This window comes from Girardinichthys multiradiatus, chromosome 8, assembly GCF_021462225.1.
Source record: "Girardinichthys multiradiatus isolate DD_20200921_A chromosome 8, DD_fGirMul_XY1, whole genome shotgun sequence".
Classification (NCBI taxonomy): Eukaryota; Metazoa; Chordata; class Actinopteri; order Cyprinodontiformes; family Goodeidae; genus Girardinichthys; species Girardinichthys multiradiatus.
This window is the reverse complement of record NC_061801.1, coordinates 41,438,613-41,460,642: the sequence shown is the minus strand read 5'-3', so window position 1 is coordinate 41,460,642 and position 22,030 is coordinate 41,438,613. Positions and strand designations below refer to the sequence as shown.

The 22,030-nt window shown below is 42.4% G+C and overlaps 1 protein-coding gene across 1 annotated transcript; it reads left to right on the top strand.

Moving 5' to 3' along the window:
* Positions 1 to 2,407: 2,407 nt before the first annotated feature.
* On the top strand, positions 2,408 to 21,038 carry LOC124872111. Its single transcript, XM_047371807.1, has 4 exons — positions 2,408 to 2,485; positions 9,864 to 9,892; positions 13,179 to 14,726; positions 19,020 to 21,038. The coding sequence occupies exons 2-4, from the start codon at positions 9,885 to 9,887 to the stop codon at positions 20,560 to 20,562; spliced, it is 3,099 nt and encodes a 1,032-aa protein (XP_047227763.1). The 5' UTR covers positions 2,408 to 2,485; positions 9,864 to 9,884; the 3' UTR covers positions 20,563 to 21,038.
* Positions 21,039 to 22,030: the final 992 nt, after the last annotated feature.

The window sequence follows — 22,030 nt, the reverse complement described above, 5'->3', positions numbered from 1 at the left end:
AGATTTAAATTATTATGTGGACGGACGAGAAGAAAGTGGAACTTTGGTGTAAAACTGACAGCATTTCTCTGGAATTGGACCCGAGTGAGATGCTGTGGCATAACCTGAAACATGCTGTTTGTGGTGGAAAACCCTCCAATGTGTCTGAATTGAAGCAATTCTTTAGAATGGGTTCAAGTTCCTCCACAGTGTTAAAGACTCATTAGCAGTTATCAGCTGTTACTGTCAGGAAGGAACAGCCAGTTATTAGGTTTAGGGGGTGATTACTTTTTCACAGGGTCAGGTTGGTGTGAACAGATTTGTTCCCTTAATGAAGGAAACCATCCCCTGAAAAACCCTTTTTTACGTATTTACTCAGATTATCTTTGTTTGACATTAACATCTGTTTGATGATCCGAAACATTTAAGTGGGACAAAAACCCAAAAACAGAGAAAATCTGGAAGGAGGTAAAAACTTCACAGCTGTGCAGGTGAGGATGAAGCTCTGAGGATGAAGAGAACATGAACATCTCCAACACAAAAAGGAAAAGTGAACTAAAGCAGGGATGGAAAAATAAAAAGTTTCTGTCAGCAAAAAGAAAAGAGAAAGTCTGAGGAGTTGGTGCTCATGACTTTGATGTTGTGGGCTTTTTTTACAAACGTATTAGTTTTAGAAAATGCTTTCATTGTACGGTTAAAGTTTTTGGCTTGTAAATCTCGGGTTTTTTAGACAAGTCAGCTGCAACAACAAAAATGGTTTAAAGTGGGTTTTAAGCTCCACAGTAGCCTCTCACAAACACACAGGATGAACCTTTGAAACATCCCAAAAATAAAGAGGTTTGGCAGACAGGTAATATGATTTTAGCTTCAACAAGGTCATTCCCAAACAGCTGTTAGCTGAGAGTTGTATCTCAGCAGGATGTGCAGAGTTTAGAGTAATAACAGTAAAAACAAACCCAATTTAAATTAAATTTAGGGACAAAAATAAAAAGAGCTGGATGTTGTGATCAGTGGGTTTTATTAATCTCTTTTATGTTTGGATCATTTTGGGGCTGCATGGTAGCACCGTTGCCTTGCAGCAAAAAGGTCATGGATTTGACTCCTGGCTGGGGGTCTTTGTGCATGGAGTTTGCATGTTAGGTTCTCACTGGGTACTCTGGCTTCCTCCCACAGTCTAAAATCATGACTGTTAGGTGAATTGGTCAATCTAAATTGCCGTTAGGTGTGAATGAATGTGTGCCTGGTTGTTTGTCCTGTGTGTCTCTGTGTTGTCCTGCGATGGACCGGCGACCTGTCCAGGGTGAACCCAGCCTCCCGCCTGTAGACTGCTGGAGATCGGCACCAGGTCCCAGCGACTATGGAGGAAGTGGGTATAGAGGATGGATGGAGGGATGATTTCTTGGTTTCTGTCATTTACAGCTTTACATACTTACATCTTCTCAGTTCATTCTTGTGTTTTGTTCTTTGGGTTTAGCTTCTTATGTTAGTCTCACCTGGTTCTCATGTCATTTAATCATCTCCTGAGGAGTTAAAATCCAGTCAGTTTCATCACCTCTTCATCAGATCTTTCCTTGATCTTCCATGCTGGTTCCCTGACCTTCTAGCACCTTTGCTGTTCCTGGCAGATGCCCTCCAGCTCCTCTACTGTTACATTCAATAAATATTCACCTTCAACATCAGACTGCCCGTCTCTTGTCTGTACTTGGGTCCTACTCAAGTGATGAATTAGCGATATATAGCAATCAGGAATCAATTCCTGGATGTTATAATAAACATTGTATATCTGTATTTCTGTATGGCAGATGAAGTATTTTTGCACAGTTTACTGATGGCCATCGTGGCTTTTAACACCATCGCCAAAAATTAGATTTGGATTAGATTTTCATTTATGCTTTTTTCATACAAGGCTCATTATAAAACTCAAATTGTTGTATCATATTTGTTAATTTACATAATTCTGTTTCATTTTATTGTTAACTTGATGGGTAAACCCTCAGTGTTTGAATCCCCAAACATCTGTGGCAGCTTCGGCATTTCATGCAAGGAATAGAAGTCCATTTGGAAGCCCGCTGAGACCACCTCAAAAAGTGGGTCTCAGTCCAGTTGTCTGGTCCGGACCAGGGAGGAAAAATCTGGTCCATTTAAAGCGGACTGAATTGGTCCTGAGACACCTTCTTCAGTGTGGATTTAACGTCCATATTGAAAGTAACATTGTTGTGCAGAGTTATGCAGCATAGCAGCCTACGCTTTGTTTGGTTGATTACATGTTTTTTCATATATTTTGATCTGATGCCTGCTGCTCAGATCAGTTAAAATTAATATTAATAATATGGGGTAGAATATCCAGTGGAGAGTTTCAGTGAAATCACGTGACCCTATTTGGTCACGTGATTTTTCCGAAAGTCATCAGCATAAACTGGTTGAAGCAGCTTTTTCCACAGACTATAAGTGCAGCCACCTTCTGCCTGCTCACCTCCACAGAACTTCCTGAAACCAGCCAGAGACGGTAGGATCGATGTTATTAACTACAAAAAATTCAAACAGCTGGAATAAAATAATGTAACTTGTTTAAGGGAAACTAATTGTAAATGACTCAGAAGTCTAGTTGAAGGTTTCTGGAGGATTTTAGGGAATAAACTGGAACCCAGTTAGAAAAACTGTACATTTGATCTGACTTTATATTCTGATGTCTCTGTTTACACTGTAAAACCTGCATTAGTCAGAAGGTTTTTCCTCACAGCTTTCTGCATTATATAACATTATATTCAATTTAACGGTAAAGATAAGATTGCATAACTGTTACTTTCAGATTTGATTTCAGGAAGTGAACACAGGAAGACATTTTACTTCTGACACGTTTTTTAGTCTAGTTAGGATTTCGTATCAAGTTAAAGGTTAAAATCCACAATGCAACCATTATCTGATTAAAAGGTTACTTTAAGACAAAAGCATTATCTGTACTGAAAGATGGCGCCGCAGATGGTCGCCTCGGCGTGTTGGTTCGCATTGTTTTGTTTAGTTTTTTGCTTTAAAACGGTCTTCTGTGATGGTACCCGGAGCTCTCTCACCAGAGAAGAACTCATGAACATCAGGGCTACTACACCAGAGGAGTTATTTCCAACTTTTCTACCTACTGCTCTGGAATATTTGGACATTCTGGTTAAAGGTTCCGCTCACCTTTGTTCACCTTTGTTCACGCGGTGAAACGCCGGAAGAGAGGGAAACGGGCTGGGGTGCTGGTACGACTTCGCCAGCGTGGACTACGAACACCGTTACCTGGAATATTTCTCTCTAACATGCGCTCACTTCCCAACAAAATGGAGGAACTACAACTGCTGTTGGGGAAAAACAGGGACTTTTATTCATCGTCAGTTTTGTGCTTCACGGAGACGTGGCTGTGTGGATTAATACCGGACTCTGCGCTGCAGCTGGCAGGATTCCAGCTCTACAGAGCGGACAGAGACACGGAACTCTCCGGCAAAGCGAAAGGTGGAGGAATCTGTTTTTACCTCAACAGTGGTTGGTGCAACGACGTGACAGTGATTCAGCAGCACTGTTCTCCAGATCTGGAATCCTTCATCATAAACTGTAAGCCTTTCTATTCCCCCCGTGAGTTCACTTCGTTCATCCTGGTCGGTGTTTACATCCCGCCGCAAGCTAACGTGCAGGTCGCACAGCGCATGCTCGCCGACCAGATACTGAGTGTGGAGCGGACCAACCCGGACTCCTTAGTTATCGTCGCTGGTGACTTTAACAAAGGTAACCTGACCCACGAACTCCCCAAATATAGACAGTTTATAAAATGTCCGACCAGAGAGGACAACATTCTGGATCACTGTTACACCACCATCAGAGACGCTTATCACGCCGTCCCACGTGCTGCACTGGGCCAATCCGACCACATCATGGTCCACCTGATTCCTGCATACAGGCAGAAACTAAAGCTCTGCAAACCTGTTGTGAGGACGACAAGGAAGTGGAGCAGTGAGGCTGTGGAGAATCTCCAGGCGTGTTTAGGCTGTACAGACTGGGATGTGTTCAGGACTACTACCAACAGTCTGGACGAGAACACAGAGGCTGTGACTTCCTACATCAGCTTCTGTGAGGACAGCTGTGTACCATCATGCACCAGGGTGAGTTACAACAACGACAAACACTGGTTCACAGCTAAACTCAGAAGGTTAAGACTGGATAAGGAAAAGGCCTTCAGGAGTGGGGACAAAGACATATACAGAGAGGCCAAGTACAAGTTTGGCAAGGCAGTGAAAGAGGCCAAACGACTGTACTCTGAGAAGCTCCAAAACCAGTTCTCAGCCAACGACTCTGCGTCTGTCTGGAAAGGGCTCAAGCAAATCACCAACTACAAGCCGAAAGCCCCCCACTCCATCAACGACCGACGCCTCGCCAACGACCTGAACGAGTTCTACTGCCGCTTTGAAAGACAAAGGGACAGTCCTGCAACCATCCCCCACGACGCCCCCCAACAGCTGCAGCCACAATCCACCACCCCCACCTCCCCAACCTCAAGAGGGGCCTTGGCACCTCCAACCCCCACCAGCCCCCTACCCACGCCGAGGACGGCTCTTTCCATCCAGGAGAGGGACGTCAACAAACTCTTCAGGAGACAGAACCCCCAGAAAGCTGCTGGTCCGGATTCTGTCTCACCAGCCAGCCTGAAGCACTGCGCTGATCAGCTGTCTCCAGTCTTCACAGACATTTTTAACACCTCACTGGAGACATGTCATGTGCCAGCCTGCTTCAAGTCCTCCACCATCGTCCCTGTTCCCAAGAAGCCAAGGACCACAGGGCTTAATGACTACAGACTCGTTGCCCTGACCTCTGTGGTGATGAAGTCCTTTGAGCGCCTTGTGCTCTCACACCTAAAAGACATCACCGACCCCCTCCTGGACCCCCTGCAGTTTGCCTACAGAGCCAACAGGTCTGTAGATGATGCAGTCAACCTAGCCCTTCACTTCATCCTCCGGCACCTGGACTCCACAGGAACCTACGCCAGGATCCTGTTTGTGGATTTCAGCTCTGCCTTCAACACCATCGTCCCAGTTCTGCTCCAGGAGAAGCTCTCCCAGCTGAGTGTGCCCGACTCCACCTGCAGGTGGATCACTGACTTCCTGTCTGACAGGAAGCAGCGCGTGAGGCTGGGGAAGCACGTCTCTGACTCCCTGACCATCAGCACCGGTTCCCCCCAAGGCTGTGTTCTCTCTCCTCTGCTCTTCTCCCTGTACACCAACAGCTGCACCTCCAGTCACCAGTCTGTCAAGCTTCTGAAGTTTGCGGACGACACCACCCTGATCGGACTCATCTCTGATGGTGACGAGTCTGTGTACAGATGGGAAGTGGACCATCTGTTGGACTGGTGCAGCCAGAACAACCTTGAGCTCAACGCTCTAAAGACAGTGGAGATGGTTGTGGACTTCAGGCAGAACCCAGCCCCACCTGCCCCCATCACCCTCTGTGACTCCACAATTGACACTGTGGAATCTTTCCGCTTCCTGGGAACCATCATCTCCCAGGATCTCAAGTGGGAGCCAAACATCAGCTCCCTCATCAAGAAAGCCCAGCAGAGGATGTTCTTCCTGCGGCAGCTGAAGAAATTCAACCTGCCAAAGACTATGATGGTGCACTTCTACACAGCCATCATTGAGTCCATCCTCACCTCCTCCATCACCATCTGGTACGCCGCTGCTACAGCCAAGGATAAGGGCAGGCTGCAGCGTGTCATTCGGTCTGCTGAGAAGGTGATTGGCTGCAGTCTACTGTCGCTCCAGGAACTGTACACCTCCAGGACCCTGAAGCGGGCCGGGAAGATTCTGGCTGATCCCTCCCACCCCGGTCACAGACTCTTTGAGACTCTCCCCTCTGGCAGGAGGCTGCGGTCCATCCAGACCAAAACCTCACGCCACAAGAACAGTTTTTTCCCATCTGCCACCAGCCTGGTTAACAAAGCCTGGAAACCACCCTGACACTCTCCCTTTAACCTGTAACTCTATGAGTTACATTAACGCTCAGCTTGGACTCCTGCTTTACTTGCACAATGATCACCTGCACTGTTGTATTGCTCTTGCATCTTATACTGCTCTATATTTACTCTCACTCACTTAAAACTGTGCACATATATTTATATTATATTGTAGATATGTTTATACTGTTTCATTTGTACTGTATTGCACCGACTACGCCAAAACAAATTCCTTGTATGTCCAAAAACGTACTTGGCAATAAAGCTTTTCTGATTCTGATTCTGATTCTGATCTACTAAAACTGAACCATATAAAATGTGTGTCATGGTGTGTGAAGGTGAAGTAGGGCCAAAGTGGAAAAAAGAGCGAGGGAGAAGCATGTTAAATGAATAATGGATTTAATGACAGGAACTTACAAACAGGCTTGACAAGATGTACAACAGGACAGGAATAAGGAGCACAAAGGGTAGATCTTAGGATGCGAACAGGGAGTTAATGGAGTCAAGATGAGGCGATACTACAGAGATAACATGATATCAGCAGGAAACAGAGACACGAACAGTGCAAACCAAAGAGCTTAAATACAGAGGGAGTGTGGACCAATGAACCAGGAGGGGAACTAATCAGGAGAATATGAGACAGCTGGGGCCTAAACAATACAGAGGAAGAATGACAAATTAACAGAAATGAGCAGGGAGGTAACCAAAACACATCTAAATCAACTGAAGCAAGTAAACAATGAGCTTAAACTAATGGACATTAACAAAGGGGAACCAGATCTATAAGGAAATATAAACTAACATACACTCACCGGCCACTTTATTAGGCACACCTGTCCAGCTGCTCATTGATGCAAATTTCTAATCAGCCAATCACATGGCAGCAACTCAATGCATTTAGGCATGTAGACATGGTCGAGACAATCTGCTGCAGTTCAAACCGAGCATCAGAATGGGGAAGAAAGGTGATTTAAGTGACTTTGAACGTAGCATGGTTGTTGGTGCCAGACGGGCTGGTCTGAGTATTTCAGAAACTGCTGATCTACTGGGATTTTCACGCACTACCATCTCTAGGGTTTACAAAGAATGGTTCAAAAAAGAGAAAATATCAAGTGATCCAGTTCTGTGGCACAAATGCCTTGTTGATGTCAGAGGTCAGAGGAGAATGGCCAGACTGGTTTCAGCTGATAGAAAGGCAACAGTAACTCAAATAACCACTCGTTACAACCAAGGAATGCAGAAGAGCATCTCTGAACGCACAACACGTCTAACCTTGAGGCAGATGGGCTACAGCAGCAGAAGACCACACCGGGTGCCACTCCTGTCAGCTAAGAACAGGAAACTGAGGCTACAATTCACACAGACTCACCAAAGTTGGACAATAGAAGATTGGAAAAACGGTGCCTGGTCTGATGAGACTCGATTTCTGCTGCGACATTCGGATGTTAGGGTCAGAATTTGGTGTCAACATCATGAAAGCATGGATCCATCCTGGCTTGTATCAACGGTTCAGGCTGGTGGTGGTGGTGTAATGGTGTGGGGGATATTTTCATGGCACACTTTGGGCCCCTTGGTACCAACTGAGCATCGTGTCAACGCCACAGTCTACCTGAGTATTGTTGCTGACCATGTCCATCCCTTTATGACCACAGTGGACCCATCTTCTGATGGTTACTTCCAGCAGGATAACGCGCCATGTCATAAAGCAAGAATTATCTCAGACTGGTTTCTTGAACATGACAATGAGTTCACTGGACTCAAATGACCTCCGCAGTCACCAGATCTCAATCCAATAGAGCACCTTTGGGATGTGGTGGAACAGGAGATTCACATCATGGATGCAGCCGACAAATCTGCAGCATCTGTGTGAAGCTATCATGTCAATATGGACCAAACTCTCTGAGGAATGTTTCCAGAACCTTGTTAAATCTATGCCATGAAGGATTAAGGAAGTTCTGAAGGCAAAAGGGGGTCCAACCCGGTACTAGCAAGGTGTCCCTAATAAAGAGGCCGGTAAATGTATATCTAACACAGCAACCCAGTAAGTCACAAAAGCTGAACAGAAGGAATCTAATAAAGCTGAATGAACAGAGAAGAACCTGTGCTGAGAAGGTAAAAAAAACAAAAACCTAACATGTTCAATTAGGAGCATCTTAAATTGGATTTTTCTAGAGATTTGTTTCATAAATGTCTTTGTTTGTCTCTGTTTGAGGCTGCTATGCCTCATCTGCACCTGTCTCGTCACAAACTGCTTCTGATACGACTGAAAAATCCAAGATAAAAGTTCAAGTTAGAACTTTAGTCAAACTTCTGGTTTTTCTATTTTGAAATGTGATGAAATCGGCTCGGGCTTTAAGTAGACCTTCACAATGTATTGAATGCATTGCTACATCTGGTATGATCCTATATGTCAGACATTCATGCTCTCCATCTTTATTTAGGCAGTTAGATGAACTCCACACCTGATGCATATCTTTAGCTGCTGACATCCTAAAGCTCATGGAGAGTGGGGGGGGGGGGGGGGGGGGGGGGGACACTGCATGATTGTAAAGACAATAAAGTGTCAGGAAAATATGAATTACTCCTAATTAATATTTACATCACAATTTCTAGCAATGGGATCACGACTAAAGATTTTTGTTATATTGTGCTGCCCAAGTTTTCAACAATTATTTGCATAAATAAGAAGACAATATTAGAGACTTACAGCTGTTCATCTCATGGGAACCATATTATTACAAATGCCTCTTTTCCACTGGCTCTTTTTAGGCAGCATGGCTCCGCTCCTCTCAGTCTCTCCTTACTTTGTACAGAACTTGTTGCGGTTCCACTGACCCAATGACAGCTGGAGCTACGGCTTGAAGCCCAGCCTCCAGCCGTGCTGTTATAAACGTTACTGTGTGACATTGTCAGATTAAAGTCATCTGCTTGAAACGATACAAAATAAATCAATAGAAAACAAAAGCATAAATAAACTAAATACTAATAACGTTTGCATTAATGTATATGGAAGAATGTCTTTTATGTTTTTTCATATATAAAATGATCCACTGGGAGAATTATCTGGACCACAGTCCAGCCAGAACCTATAAATATGGCTCAGAGGTTCTGATGTGAGGGGGTGGCAGGAGAAGCCGAGGAGAGACGGTGCTGTCTGGATGGTGAAGCTCCAAAGTTTGGCTGAAGAACATTTTGGGCTTCATGAGGAAGTTCTTGTCTCATCCATGGTAATAACAAGGACCAGGGCTTTAAAGACCAGAACCACAAACTTCTAACTGCGGTGGTTAGTTTTAGGTTGGATGTTGGATCTTCATGCTCCATGGATCCAGCAGGGTCTTTTTCTTCTCTTTCAGCCTTCAGCCTGGTTTATGATTTGTAAATCATAAACCATTATGGTCGTTAATATTATTGTAGTCACTCTAGAGTTTTATTATCTTCTCCCTGCACGACCTCTTGGAAAACCTTCTCATTTCTCCCAGTCCCACGGCCAATCAGTGAACAGCAGTCTGTTCACATCACATGTAGTCCCAACTCGGCCCTGGTCGGACCTGCGGAGGAGCAGGGACCTAAATCTAGGTACCAGTACAGAAAAACCGTAATGGAAACACAAGTGAGCCGAGTGGAGTGGAGCCGGGCTGAAAGGAGCCAGTGGAAAAGAGGCATCATTTTTTTTTTTTTTTGAAATGACTCTTTGGTAAAAATGAAATTAAATCTAATATCCACATTTCAAGCTGATACAGAATAATCAAATATTTGGACACACCAGACTTGGAGTGAGTAGATATTCCTAAATGTATTATAGATTCAACTGTCATTTTTTGGAAGCACTGATCATCTAAATGTCTTTTATTACAAGTGATTCAGGTTTTCTAGTATGTTTCATATGATATTTGTCTGATCCTTCCAGATCTCTGACTTGGGGACCATCATGGCACAGTGAGTACATCTGAACAAAAATCCAAAGCAATAAACAAATGATCCTAAAGTCTTCCTGTTAGAGGAGGTTCTGTGATTCTGTTTTTCTGTCAGAAAGACTGAAAGTGAAACAATAAAGTGGACTATTTCTAACGTGTTTCATCATCCTGAAGCTTGTTGATAATGTGACAAAAGGAAAAAACTCACTCATAATCACACAGAAACCAGACCACAGTAATAAACAATCATTCAGCTGCTGCATTCATAGGGCTCAATAAGAGAGAATAAAAGTTTCCATCCACTCATCATCCTCATGAATGTCCAACTAACTTTGGCTTTTGGTTATTTATTATAACCGTTCTTTTTTCAAGGTAGAATGATTATACAACATACTTACAAACAAAGAAAGTGATGCAAAATGTTTTAAACAAGAAACCATACAAAAAATCAGAACCATTGTCAATGTAATAACAACAAAGCAGGCAATAACCGTCTTTTCATTTCTGCTGAACATCTTGAGCCCAGTTTGTGCTGATTTGAAGAAATGTAGATCTGTCCTCTTCTTCTCCTCTCTTGTTTTTGTTTTTTGTTATGAGGAGAAATATAGAAAAAAAAGAAACCACATATTTTCACCCAACCTCTTTAGCAGCTCACCAGCTGTTCAGCAATAACAGTCCGTTGTCTTGGATTAGTTATTCAGGTGGTGAGCTTGGCAAAATATCCTGTGCCTCCTGTGATCCGGGAACGTCCTGTGGTCCTGGGGAATCCTGTGCTCGGGCCCCCGGGGGTGGTGGAGCCTTCCTGCAGTGCAATGCGTGGATCCAAAGGACACGCTGTTCGACCTTAAGCCCCTTTGGGGTCACCAGCAGCATCTGGAATGGCCCCTGCCAACGCTTGGAACGACAGTGTTTCCTGCAGAAATCCCTGACGGGATCAGTCCCTGATCAGTCCGTAGGAATGGAAGCTTTTACATGTGTGGCATTCTGGTCCATAATCAAGAAGCAAAGTACTGTTGTCGCCCGTTGTCTTGGACCGAAGTCCCTCTGGAATGTAATCATCTGGTGAACTAGGAACCCGTCTACAGTGGCTGCTGCTGGGGTCACGACATCAAGTCTCCCTGGATTTGGACATCTGGTGGTTTTCCCTTCTCGGCTGGTCTAACCTCCTGGCTGTAGATGGTTTAGGAAACTACTCGTGGCACCTGGACAGAAAACTTCAGAAAAAGGTTGCAGGCAAAACAACCCTACAGTACCATACCAGGTCCGGTGGAGGAAGGCCTGAATGAAAATGGTGTCATTCCAGCAATTTCAGAATGCTTTAGAATACCAGTATTCTAAGAAAATGTCTACTGGTCAAATTTACAATTATAGTTTCCAATGTGTAAGTGTCGTTGTTAAAGTATTTACAATGCATTGGTTAATTTAATAAGTTCTGTAAATAAATAAGTAAATTAAGTATTTCATACTTTGCTGAAGTTAAAATGCATTTAAATTTCATTTGGCACAAAATTATATAGGTTTTTCTGTTTAAAAACCTTAAATGTATTGCTGAACCCCCATGCGAAGTTTGTTCTGAAATCACCCATAAATATTAATCTCGCGAGATCCCGCAGAGGCGGTAGAAATCACTCAGACTGTAAATACAGAGATACTGTATGCAGCACAGTTATGTTGTTATGAAAAGGAAGCTGAATGAGGAACTGAACCAGAGTGATCTTTTCAGGGTTTAAGAACCTCTTTTCATGACAAGCAGCCAACGAGGTATATGTTAAATTTGTTTTATTTTTGCTTATCACAGGTGAATGCTGGTTTTACTTGTAGCCTTAATGTTATGTGGCGTATGATGTCGCATGATGTTATGGAATAATGATTATGACAGGAAGATATTGAACTGTGTCTTGCTTGAGCTTCATGAAGACATGCTCGTAAATAAACGCGGAATCGACCTGTGTCCTTGACGTTGTGAAGAGAGCTACACAATGAATCGTCAGCACTAAAAGGAAAATCCAATTGCAACTACCTAAGTTTTAAAACATAAATGTATTTGTCATGTAAGTTATTTCTGCTTTACTTATAAATAAGTCACGCATCATCTCGGTCTGCTGGGAACGTCTAGCGGAGCCCTCGGCCAGGGATGTATTCAATTCCCACCTCTGGGAGAGCTTTGACCAGATTCTGGGGGAGGTTGGAGACATAGAGTCCGAGAAACTCAGGCCTGGGAGGAGCTGGGTGAGGCCATAGAGAAGGACAACCGGTTGGCCTCAAAGTGAATCTGGTAAACCGTATGGCGCTGCAGGAGGGTGAAGCAGTGCCTTACCAGCACTGTTAACAGTGCGGAGCTGCTGACCTCACTGGGGACATTATTGGGCGGTGGAAGGAGTACTTCGAGGTTCTCCTCAATCCTGCCGCCACGCATTCATTCCCTGGTGGAAACAGAGGCTGGGGACTCGGGGTTGGACTTGGTCTTCACCCTTGAAAACTTCAAGTTTCAATCAATCAGGGGTTAGAAAACATTCTAAACATGAATTATTGTGTCATGAACAAATATTCATTCCAACAAAAACAAAGACAAAACATTACAGAGATAAAAATGGCCCAAATTTCATCTTTGATCAAATTGTAAATATCAAGTTTACTGATTGACTTACTGAAACTTCAGGAATTTAAAATGGTAAAAATGGCCTGAACTTGTATAATGTTTTATCAAGTCCCAGAGACCCCAAAGTGCTTTATACTACAATCAATCATCCACCCAGGGTTTTGTGGAACCACTGCCTAATCAGAAATTGCCCGACGTGTAGAAACAAAATCACATCATTCCATTCGCCCATTGAGGGCTTAGTTAATGTAATGTAAGAGCTCTCTTGGTGTAAAAGATGCAGCTGATGGGGGAGGAGGGTGATTGCAAACGTGGCTGTATTTGAGTTGTAGTACAGCTACAGATGTTGTTAGCCTTTCAGAAGAGACATGGAACCAAGCCTTTTTCAAAATCCTAATCTGGACCAGGTGATTCATGTGTGGTACAGTTTAACTCAGCAGGCTGCATGAAGTCAGAAGAAGAGGGGTTCATAGCTGTTCTAACCTCTCAGCAGCTGCTCTGAGAACCGAGAATCTCTGATCTTCTACGATAAGCGTCTGTTAGCGCTTGCGGGTTGAACTGTACTGCTGTGACTATCTGAGGCTGAGCAGCAGAGACCTGAACCCTGTCACGGGTTAAAACTAAAACATTAAAACATTGTTAAACATTTTTATTTTTACTATGAAACTTGTTTTAAAACATTTGCTGAACATTTTCTCTGCTTTTACAGGAACAGAAACATTTCATTTGAGTTTAAGGACATTATCTCTACAAGTGATTTAGTTCATTCAGGACCTCCTGAGGTCTTCCTGCTGAAAACAAAGAAGGAGAAGATTGGACCTCTGACCACAGTAACTGTTGGTGAAAGAGATGAGACCAAATCAAATAAAACCATCTTGCTTGTTGGTGAAGCAGGAGCCGGAAAATCTAATCTAGTCAACGCTCTGTTCAACTACGCTGTGGGAGTAAAGTTTGAAGATAAAACCTGGTTTCAGATTGTTGAGGAGAAGGAGGACAGAAGTCAGACATCAGATGTGATCTTGTATCAGATCTTTGGTTTTGAAGATCAAACTCTGCCGTACTCTCTGACCATCATCGATACTCCTGGATATGGAGACGCACAATCGCTCAATTATAACTCCAAGATCAACCAACAACTACTGGAGTTATTCCAATCAGATGATGGAATTCATGAAGTTCATGCAGTAGGTCTGGTCATGAAGGAGGGTGAGAAACTAGTCAGTGACCGACTGAAGAACATCCATGATTTCATTTTGTCTCAATTTGGAAAAGATATGGAGAAAAACATTGTAGTTCTCATGACAAACTCAAACGGAAAACCACCTAAAAATGTTCTTCAAGCTCTTGAAGCTGCAAACATTAAATGTGCCAAAAATGAGAAGAATCAAACTGTTTGCTTCCAGTTTGATAACTGCCAGCATGAAGAGCAAACAGAGGAATCAGATGTATTTATAGGAAATGCTTGGAGAGTAACAGAAAGAGGAATGAAGCAGTTCTCAGCCTTTCTGGAACAATCTTCTCCTCACCAGCAGAAGGTCATGTCGGTAACACAGAAAGAACGGGTCAGACTGAAGGCCTGCATCCAGAACCTGCAGGACAGAATCAAGTTCACAGAGTTAAAACTGAGAGATGTTAAACTGACTCAAGAAGCTCTTAGTAAACACAAGAAGAAAATTGGTCAGAAGATTAATGTAGAAATTCCTGAGACCTACAAAGACAAAGAGCCTCTTTCAGGTGTGACGTCTGGTTTTGAAACACATGTCTACTGCCCTGTCTGTGAGGAGAACTGTCACTATCCTGGATGCACAAAGGCTTTAAATCCTCAACAGTGTGAAGTGATGATAAATGGAAAATGTACTTCATGTACCAACAAGTGTCCTGCATCAGATCATTTGAAACAAAACTGTCGATTTGTGATCAGGACCCAGAAGGATCAGAAAACTAAAGAAGCATTAAAACAAAAATATGAAGAAAAGGCAGGAGAGAAGAAGCTGGAGCTTTCAGAAAGACTTGAAAATCAGAAACTAGAACTGACAGAAAAGACGAGACGATTAATATATGAAGCATATGAGCTTTTTATTAAACTGTACGAGTTACCTAAGAATGATGATTCGAATGATGACTCAGTGTCCACTTGTGTCATCCTGGACTTCCTTATCAAGAAGATGAAGGGACAAGGGGATGAAGAAAAGCTGAAAGAACTGGAGGAAATATTCAGCCAAATGGACCAGGGAACCAGAACAGCACCACAATACAGGTGAGATTACTTTTAAAATGTCTCTTCAAACGTTTCTAAATCATACAGATATGTTGGTCAAATATTTCTATATTTTACAGAACAGGGTTTCTGTCATTAAGTTATACATTATGAAGTGTTTAACATCCCTGTGTCACTCTTTACAGTCACTGCATTTTAATGGAAATGTGACTTCTAGAACCAAAAGGCAACAAGACAAAAACTAACTTTTCTTGACTGAAAGCATGTTTGCATAGCAACACATGTTCATCTGTCTTTCTCTCACCTTGTCATTATATCACAGATGTTCTCTGGCTTTAGGTTTTAAATGTAGTGGTTCTGTAGTAACAATCATCTGTGAAGTTCACTCAAAGGCAGTGCTCAGCATATTTTTACCCATGTTATTCAGGGCTGTTTGATGAAATAACCTGGTCATCAGGGCTTGAACATCGAATGCAGCACCAGATCCACCGCACCCTAAAATCCATCCATTGTAGCAGAGCACAAGTGAAGTAGCTGGTTGGAGAAGAAAATGAGCTCCTCCACAAGCTCCATCCTGCTCTCTTTCACCCAATATTTTTTCTCTTTCTCGATATACCAGGAATAGAGTAGAACTGAATGAATAGAACAGGAAAATAATAGAAATATTCATATTTTTTGTCTCACAGTAGGAAAATTCATGTGTATCAGCAGCAAAGTGAAAGGCAAATAGAAGCATGCAGATTCAAACAAAGGTAAAAAAAAAATATTAAAACTTCAAGATAAGAAAAAGAAACTCTTCAATAGTGGGCAAGTTTAAAACACAAGAAAAATACTGTACAGTTATTAAAAATTGCATAAGCAGATCAAAATTAATTAGAAACTGAGTAGGGTGATGGTGGTTTAAAAAAATGTACAAAATGTGCAGAAAAAACAGACTTTTTACAAGAAATGAAAAAACAACAAAAACAGCACGGATTTACCCATTTAATTGCCTTTAAATTCCCTGCTGTCTGGATCGTGAAGCTCCAAAGTTTGCCTGAAGAAGTTAACATTATGGACTTTATGAGGAAGTTTTTGTCTCAGCCATGGTAATAACGAGGACAAGAACTTTAAACTCCAGAACCTTTGACTTCTGATCACGATGAAGTTAGTTTTAGGTTGGATATTCGTGCTCCATGGATTCAACGAGTTCCTCCCGTTTGATCCGAGGCAGGCAGTCTGATTATGGGCAGCTGCTCTCTGTCTGCTCCCTCCTCCTGCAGACGTTGGTTCTCTAAAGGACCGTCGGTAAATGTCAGAACCAAACCCGCTGTTTCATGGTGGCATTGTTTAGTGTATTTTGGGGGAATTGTTTTTGGGTCTGATCAGCTGATTATATGTGTGATCAGCTGGTTTAGGATGTTATTAAATACAGTGCCCCCTACTTGTGTCCAATTTAGAAAGATAAAGTGTCCTCTTTCTTTTCTTTTAGCCTTCAGTCTAGTCTATGATTTATAAAAAGTCAAATCATATCTCAGTTTGACCCGCTCCAGCAGGTGTGGTCCTTAATATTATTGTAGTCACTTATGAGATTCATTATGTTCTCCCTGCACAACCTCTTGGAAAACCTTCTCATTCTTCGTGGTCCCATGGCACACCAAGAACTTGATGCTGCCGCTTGCTGTGGAAATGGTGCCCTCTTTTGAGGTAACAAAAGACTTTCAAGGCCCATGACAAGAAAGTGTGGAAGGGCATGGCCAGAATTACTGAATAACAAGTTTTAATTAAAAAGTGAAATTCAAACTCAAGTTCTGGTTAAGAAGCCTAATACTTAAGTAATAAGAAACCTAAGTATAACATAGAAAGCTAAATCTCACATTAAAAGCAATCAGTAAAAATCTATCTGTATGTATGTATACACACACACACACACACACATATATATATATATATATATACGTATATATATATATATATACATATATATATATATATATATATATATATATATATATATATATATATACTGCTCAAAAAAATAAAGTGAACCCTTAAACAACATAATATAAGTCCAAGTAAATGAAACTTCTGTGAAATCAAACTGTCCACTTAGGAAGCAACACTGATTGACAATCAATTTCACATCTTGTTGTTCAAATGAAAAAGACAACAGGATGAAATCTTTGGTGATTAGCAAGACACTCAATAAAGGAGTGGTTCTGCAGGTGGGGACCACAGACCACTTCTCAGTACCGATGCTTTCTGGCTGATGTTTTGGTCACTTTTGAATGTTGGTGGTGCTTTCACACTCATGGTAGCATGAGATGGACTCTACAACCCACACAAGTGGCTCAGGTGGTGCAGCTCATCCAGGATGGCACATCAATGCGAGCTGTGACAAGAAGGTTTGCTGTGTCTGTCAGCGTAGTGTCCAGAACCTGGAGGCGCTACCAGGAGACAGACCAGTACACCAGGAGACGTGGAGGAGGCCATAGGAGGACAACAATCCAGCAGCAGGACCTCTACCTCCACCTTTGTGCAAGGAGGAACAGGAGGAGCACTGCCAGAGCTCTGCAAAATGACCTCCAGCAGGCCACAAATGTGCATGTGTCTGCACAAACGGTTGGAAACCGACTCCATGAGGATGGTATGAGGGCCCGACGTCCACAAATGGGGGTTGTGCTCACAGCCCAACACCGTGCAGGACGGTTGGCATTTGCCAGAGAACACCAGGATTGGTAAATTCACCACTGGCGCCCTGTGGTCTTCACAGATGAAAGCAGGTTCACACTGAGAACATGTGACAGACGTGACAGAGTCTGGAGACACCGTGGAGAGAGATCTGCTGCCTGCAACATCCTTCAGCATGACTGGTTTGGTAGTGGGTCAGTAATGGTGTGAGGTGGCATTTCTTTCCATGTGCTCACCAGAGGTAGCCTGACTGCCATTAGGTACCAAGATGAGATCCTCAGACCCCTTGTGAGACCATATGCTGGTGCGGTTGGCCCTGGGTTCCTCCTAATGCAGGACAATGCTAGACCTCATGTGGCTGGAGTGTGTCAGCAGTTCCTGCAAGATGAAGACATTGAAGTTATGGACTGGCCCGCCTGTTCCCCAAACCTGAATCTGATGGAGCACATCTGGAACATCATGTCTCGCTCCATCCACCAACGTCACGTTGCACCACAGACTGTCCAGGAGTTGGCAGATGCTTTAGTCCAGGTCTGGGAGGAGATCCCTCAGGAGACCATCCACCGTCTCATCAGGAGCATCTCCAGGCGTTGTAGGGAGGTCATACAGGAACGTGGAGGTCACACACAATACTGAGCCTCATTTTGACTTGTTTTAAGGACATTACATCAAAGTTGGATCAGCCTCTAGTGAGTTTTTTCACTTTAATTTTGTCTGTGACTCTAAATCCAGGCCTCCATTGGTTCATAAATTTAATTTCCATTGATGATTTTTGTGTGATTTTGTTGTCAGCACATTTAACTTTATACAGAACAAAGTATTCAATGATAATATTTCATTCTTTCAGATCTAGGATGTGTTATTTGAGGGTTCCCTTTAGTTTTTAGAACAGTGTATAAATACATACATACATATTCACATGGGACAGGTGGCATTCCTAGTAATATCCTGCAAACCCTTCTGTGGTATAAAATTCCTTACAATCTGCAGAAAGCTTTGAGTTTTTTCTTTTTATTTATTTAACCTTTATTCACACCGGTAAATGGCAGTGAGCCACAGGGTTTCATTTTCAAAAGTGACTTATTAATGATCAACTGATCATCAGGGCTGTTTCCCCTCTTTGTGGCTGCTTCAATGACACCAACATCCACATAAATCACTTCAGTTTGTTAAGGCATGTCTTTAATTTCCCAGTTAGGCGTAGCTGAAGGTAACAACAGTTGCTAAGGGCAACCAGGATTTAACAGATTACCTTCCCAACATGTTTGATGGCAAACAAAGCCATGACTGTTGAAAAGCTATCAAAATGCATGAAGTCCTCATAGATATGAGGCGTGACAAGGAAGAAATGTTGCCCTGGTCAACAGCCCATATTGACCATGTCACAAACTGCCACTGCTTTGCAGAACCACATTTCCTTTAGGGTTCGTCTCCAGCAGAGACAAAAACTCTCATTTAATCCAATTTAAATTTTATCCATTGAGCACCACATCACACCTTCTTACATCCCAAACATATGTACCGAATAAACTATATTTGTATGTAAAATGTGACTAAAGATAGATAACCATTTATCTACCATTATCATTAAATTAATCATATTAGTTCAGAGGCATTTGGTTTTAATTTTTAATAAATAAAAGTTTTCCCTTCTTTCTGCAGGACGAGAATTATTTCATCTAATCAAGAGGCTTTGATCTCAGAAAGTGTTAAAATCCATCCAGGACCTCCTTCTGTCTACCAGTTGATACCAAAGAAAGAGATGATTGGAACTCTGACCAGAGTGACGGTTGGTGAGAAAGATGAGAACAAGATCAATAAAACTATCCTACTAGTTGGTGAAACGGGGACAGGAAAGTCCACTCTGATTAACGCTCTGTTCAACTACGCTGTGGGCGTGAAGTTTGAGGATGAAGTTTGGTTTCAGATCGTAGAAGAGAAGGAGAAACAAACTCAAAGTCAGACATCAGATGTGATCGTTTATCAGATCTTTGGTTTTGAAGGTCAAACTCTGCCGTACTCTCTGACCATCATAGATACGCCTGGATATGGAAGCACCAGAGGTCCTAAAGAAGATAACTCTGTCAGTAGAAGATTGTTTGACTTGTTTCGATCAGAGGATGGAGTTCATGAGATCAATGCAGTGGGTCTGGTGATGAAGGCGAGTGAAAACCGACTGATGTATGTCTTTGATTCGGTGATGTCTCTGTTTGGAAAAGACCTGGAGAGAAACATCATAGCTCTCATCACACACTCTGATGGAAGAACACCTGAAAATGTTCTTCGAGCTCTGAAAGATGCAGAAATTCAATGTTCCAGAGATGAGATGAATCAGCCTACTCACTTCATGTTTAACAACCAAGAGAACACACAGAGATACACAACAGAAACGGATAAATCTGGTTCAAAGTACTTCTGGGACTTTACAAATGCAGACATGGATCGTCTCAGAGACTTCCTAGCAAAAACCAAACCTCAGCCACTGATAACAACTGTGGAGGTTCTGAATGAACGGATCAGACTGACGGCCTGCATCCAGAACCTGCAGCAGAGAATCAAGCTGACCGAACTGAAGCAAGCAGATATCAAACAGATTAAAGAAGTGTATAATAAACATAAAGAAGAGATGGAGAAGAACAAGGAGTTCACTATAGAGGTTGATGAGCCCTACAAAGACAAAGAACCATTCCAAGGTGGAAGATGGGGGTTGGTGTTTTTAGAGGGAGCCATCACTTGTTCTGTCTGTGAGGAGAACTGTCACTATCCTGGATGCACAATGGCCTGGAAACCAGGACACTGTGAGGTCATGAAGAGCGGTTGCTGCACAGTTTGTACCAAGAAGTGTCCTGCATCATCTCATGTTAAAGAAAACTGGAGATATGAGATAAAAACCAGAAAGATTCAGAAGACCCTGGAGGACGTGAAGGTGAAATATGATGAAAATAAAGCAAAATGTGAGACCAAGTCGAGTCTTTTGGAAAACCTTGAAAAGGAAACCATTAAACTGACAACAGAGCGATTGATGCAGCTGGATGAGGCCTACAGTCATGTTATCAGACTGGAGCAGATCGCCATGAATGTTAACTCAGGATCCACTATGGTACATCTGGACTTCCTGATTGACAAGATGAAGGAAAAAGGGGACATAGAAAAGGTCCAAGTATTAGAGGAGCTGAAGATCAGGATGGATGAAGACGAGAGATGAACACAATGGCAGAAAGTCAAGAAAATGTTTAATGAATTACACGAGTATGGTGTTTTAGGTTAATTTCTCCATCTGAGCTGAACATGATGTATGAATCATAACCAGTCAGAAGTCAGAGAGTATATCACAAAATAAAACATTGTAAATATTTACAACCATAAACCACAAATTACCAGATGTGAGATATTATTCAGAATATTTCAGGTATATAGATTTAGATATAGTCATTTTTGAGCAATTTATTGAAAACTGTGAATCACAAAGTTTTCAAATATCTTTTCTCTTGTTGATGTTCAAATGTTTTTTTATACCAAACCTGAATGCAGCATCTGGCCTTATCAGGCAAAACATGGTAATAATTCAATTCAATTCAGTTTATTTATATAGTGCCAATTCACAACACATGTCGTCTCAAGGCTCCTCACAACAGTCAGGTTCATATATTCCAATTCCAGTGTGAGCGGCCATCTGCCACGACCGACTGGAGGTTTGAGAAAACAGAGCAGAGACACAGAGAACAAAGAAGCACTGATCCAGGAGTACTTTCTATGGGAAGGAAAAGTAAATGTTAATAGATGTAGCTCCTTTAGTCGTTTCATCTAGAAATAAAGAACAGATAAACTCTGAGCCAGTTTTCAAGGTTAGAGTCTGAAAGAGAGAACATAGAGTTAGTCACAGTAGAAGCTCAGTCAGTAGCCATGTCTAGGAGAGAGAAAGGGTTAAACACTAAAAGACAGGGCCATGTGGATCATCTGTAGAAGGTGAGCATTAAGTTGTTGCCAGCAGAAGCTTGGACGATGCCCCTCTCCAGAAAGGTGTCACAGGTAGACACAGAGTCAGGCCAGGTGTAGCTTCTAGGAAGAGAAAAGAGAGAACAAAGTTAAAAGCTGAAATAACAACAAATAATGCAAACTTGGAGAGTAGTATGAGAATGTAGCGAAGAGGGTGAAAGTGGTCATTATGTCCTCCAGCAGCCTAAGTCTATAGCAGCATAACTACAGAGATAGCTCAGGATAAACTAAGCCACTCTAACTATAAGCTTTATCAAAAAGGAAAGTTTTAAGCCTAGCCTTAAAAGTAGACAGGGTGTCTGCCTCACGGACTAAAACTGGGAGCTGGTTCCACAGGAGAGGAGCCTGATAACTAAAGGATCTGCCTCCCATTCTACTTCTAGAGACTCTAGGAACCACCAGTAAACCTGCAGTCTGAGAACGAAATGCTCTGTTAGGAACATATGGACCAATCAGATCTCTGATGTATGATGGAGCTAGATCATTAAGGGCTTTATATGTGAGGAGGAGAATTTTAAATTCTATTCTGGATTTAACAGGGAGCCAATGAAGGGAAGCTAAAATAGGAGAAATATGATCTCTCTTTTTAATTTTCATCAGAACTCTTACTGCAGCATTTTGAATCAGCTGAAGGCTTTTAACTGCATTTTGTGGACATCCTGATAGTAAAGAATTAC

Excerpts from the sequence above, each read along its gene's own strand:
- LOC124872111 (XM_047371807.1), top strand. Across the intron at positions 14,727-19,019 it reads AGAACAGCACCACAATACAG|GACGAGAATTATTTCATCTA; the intron begins GTGAGATTACTT and ends TTCTTTCTGCAG.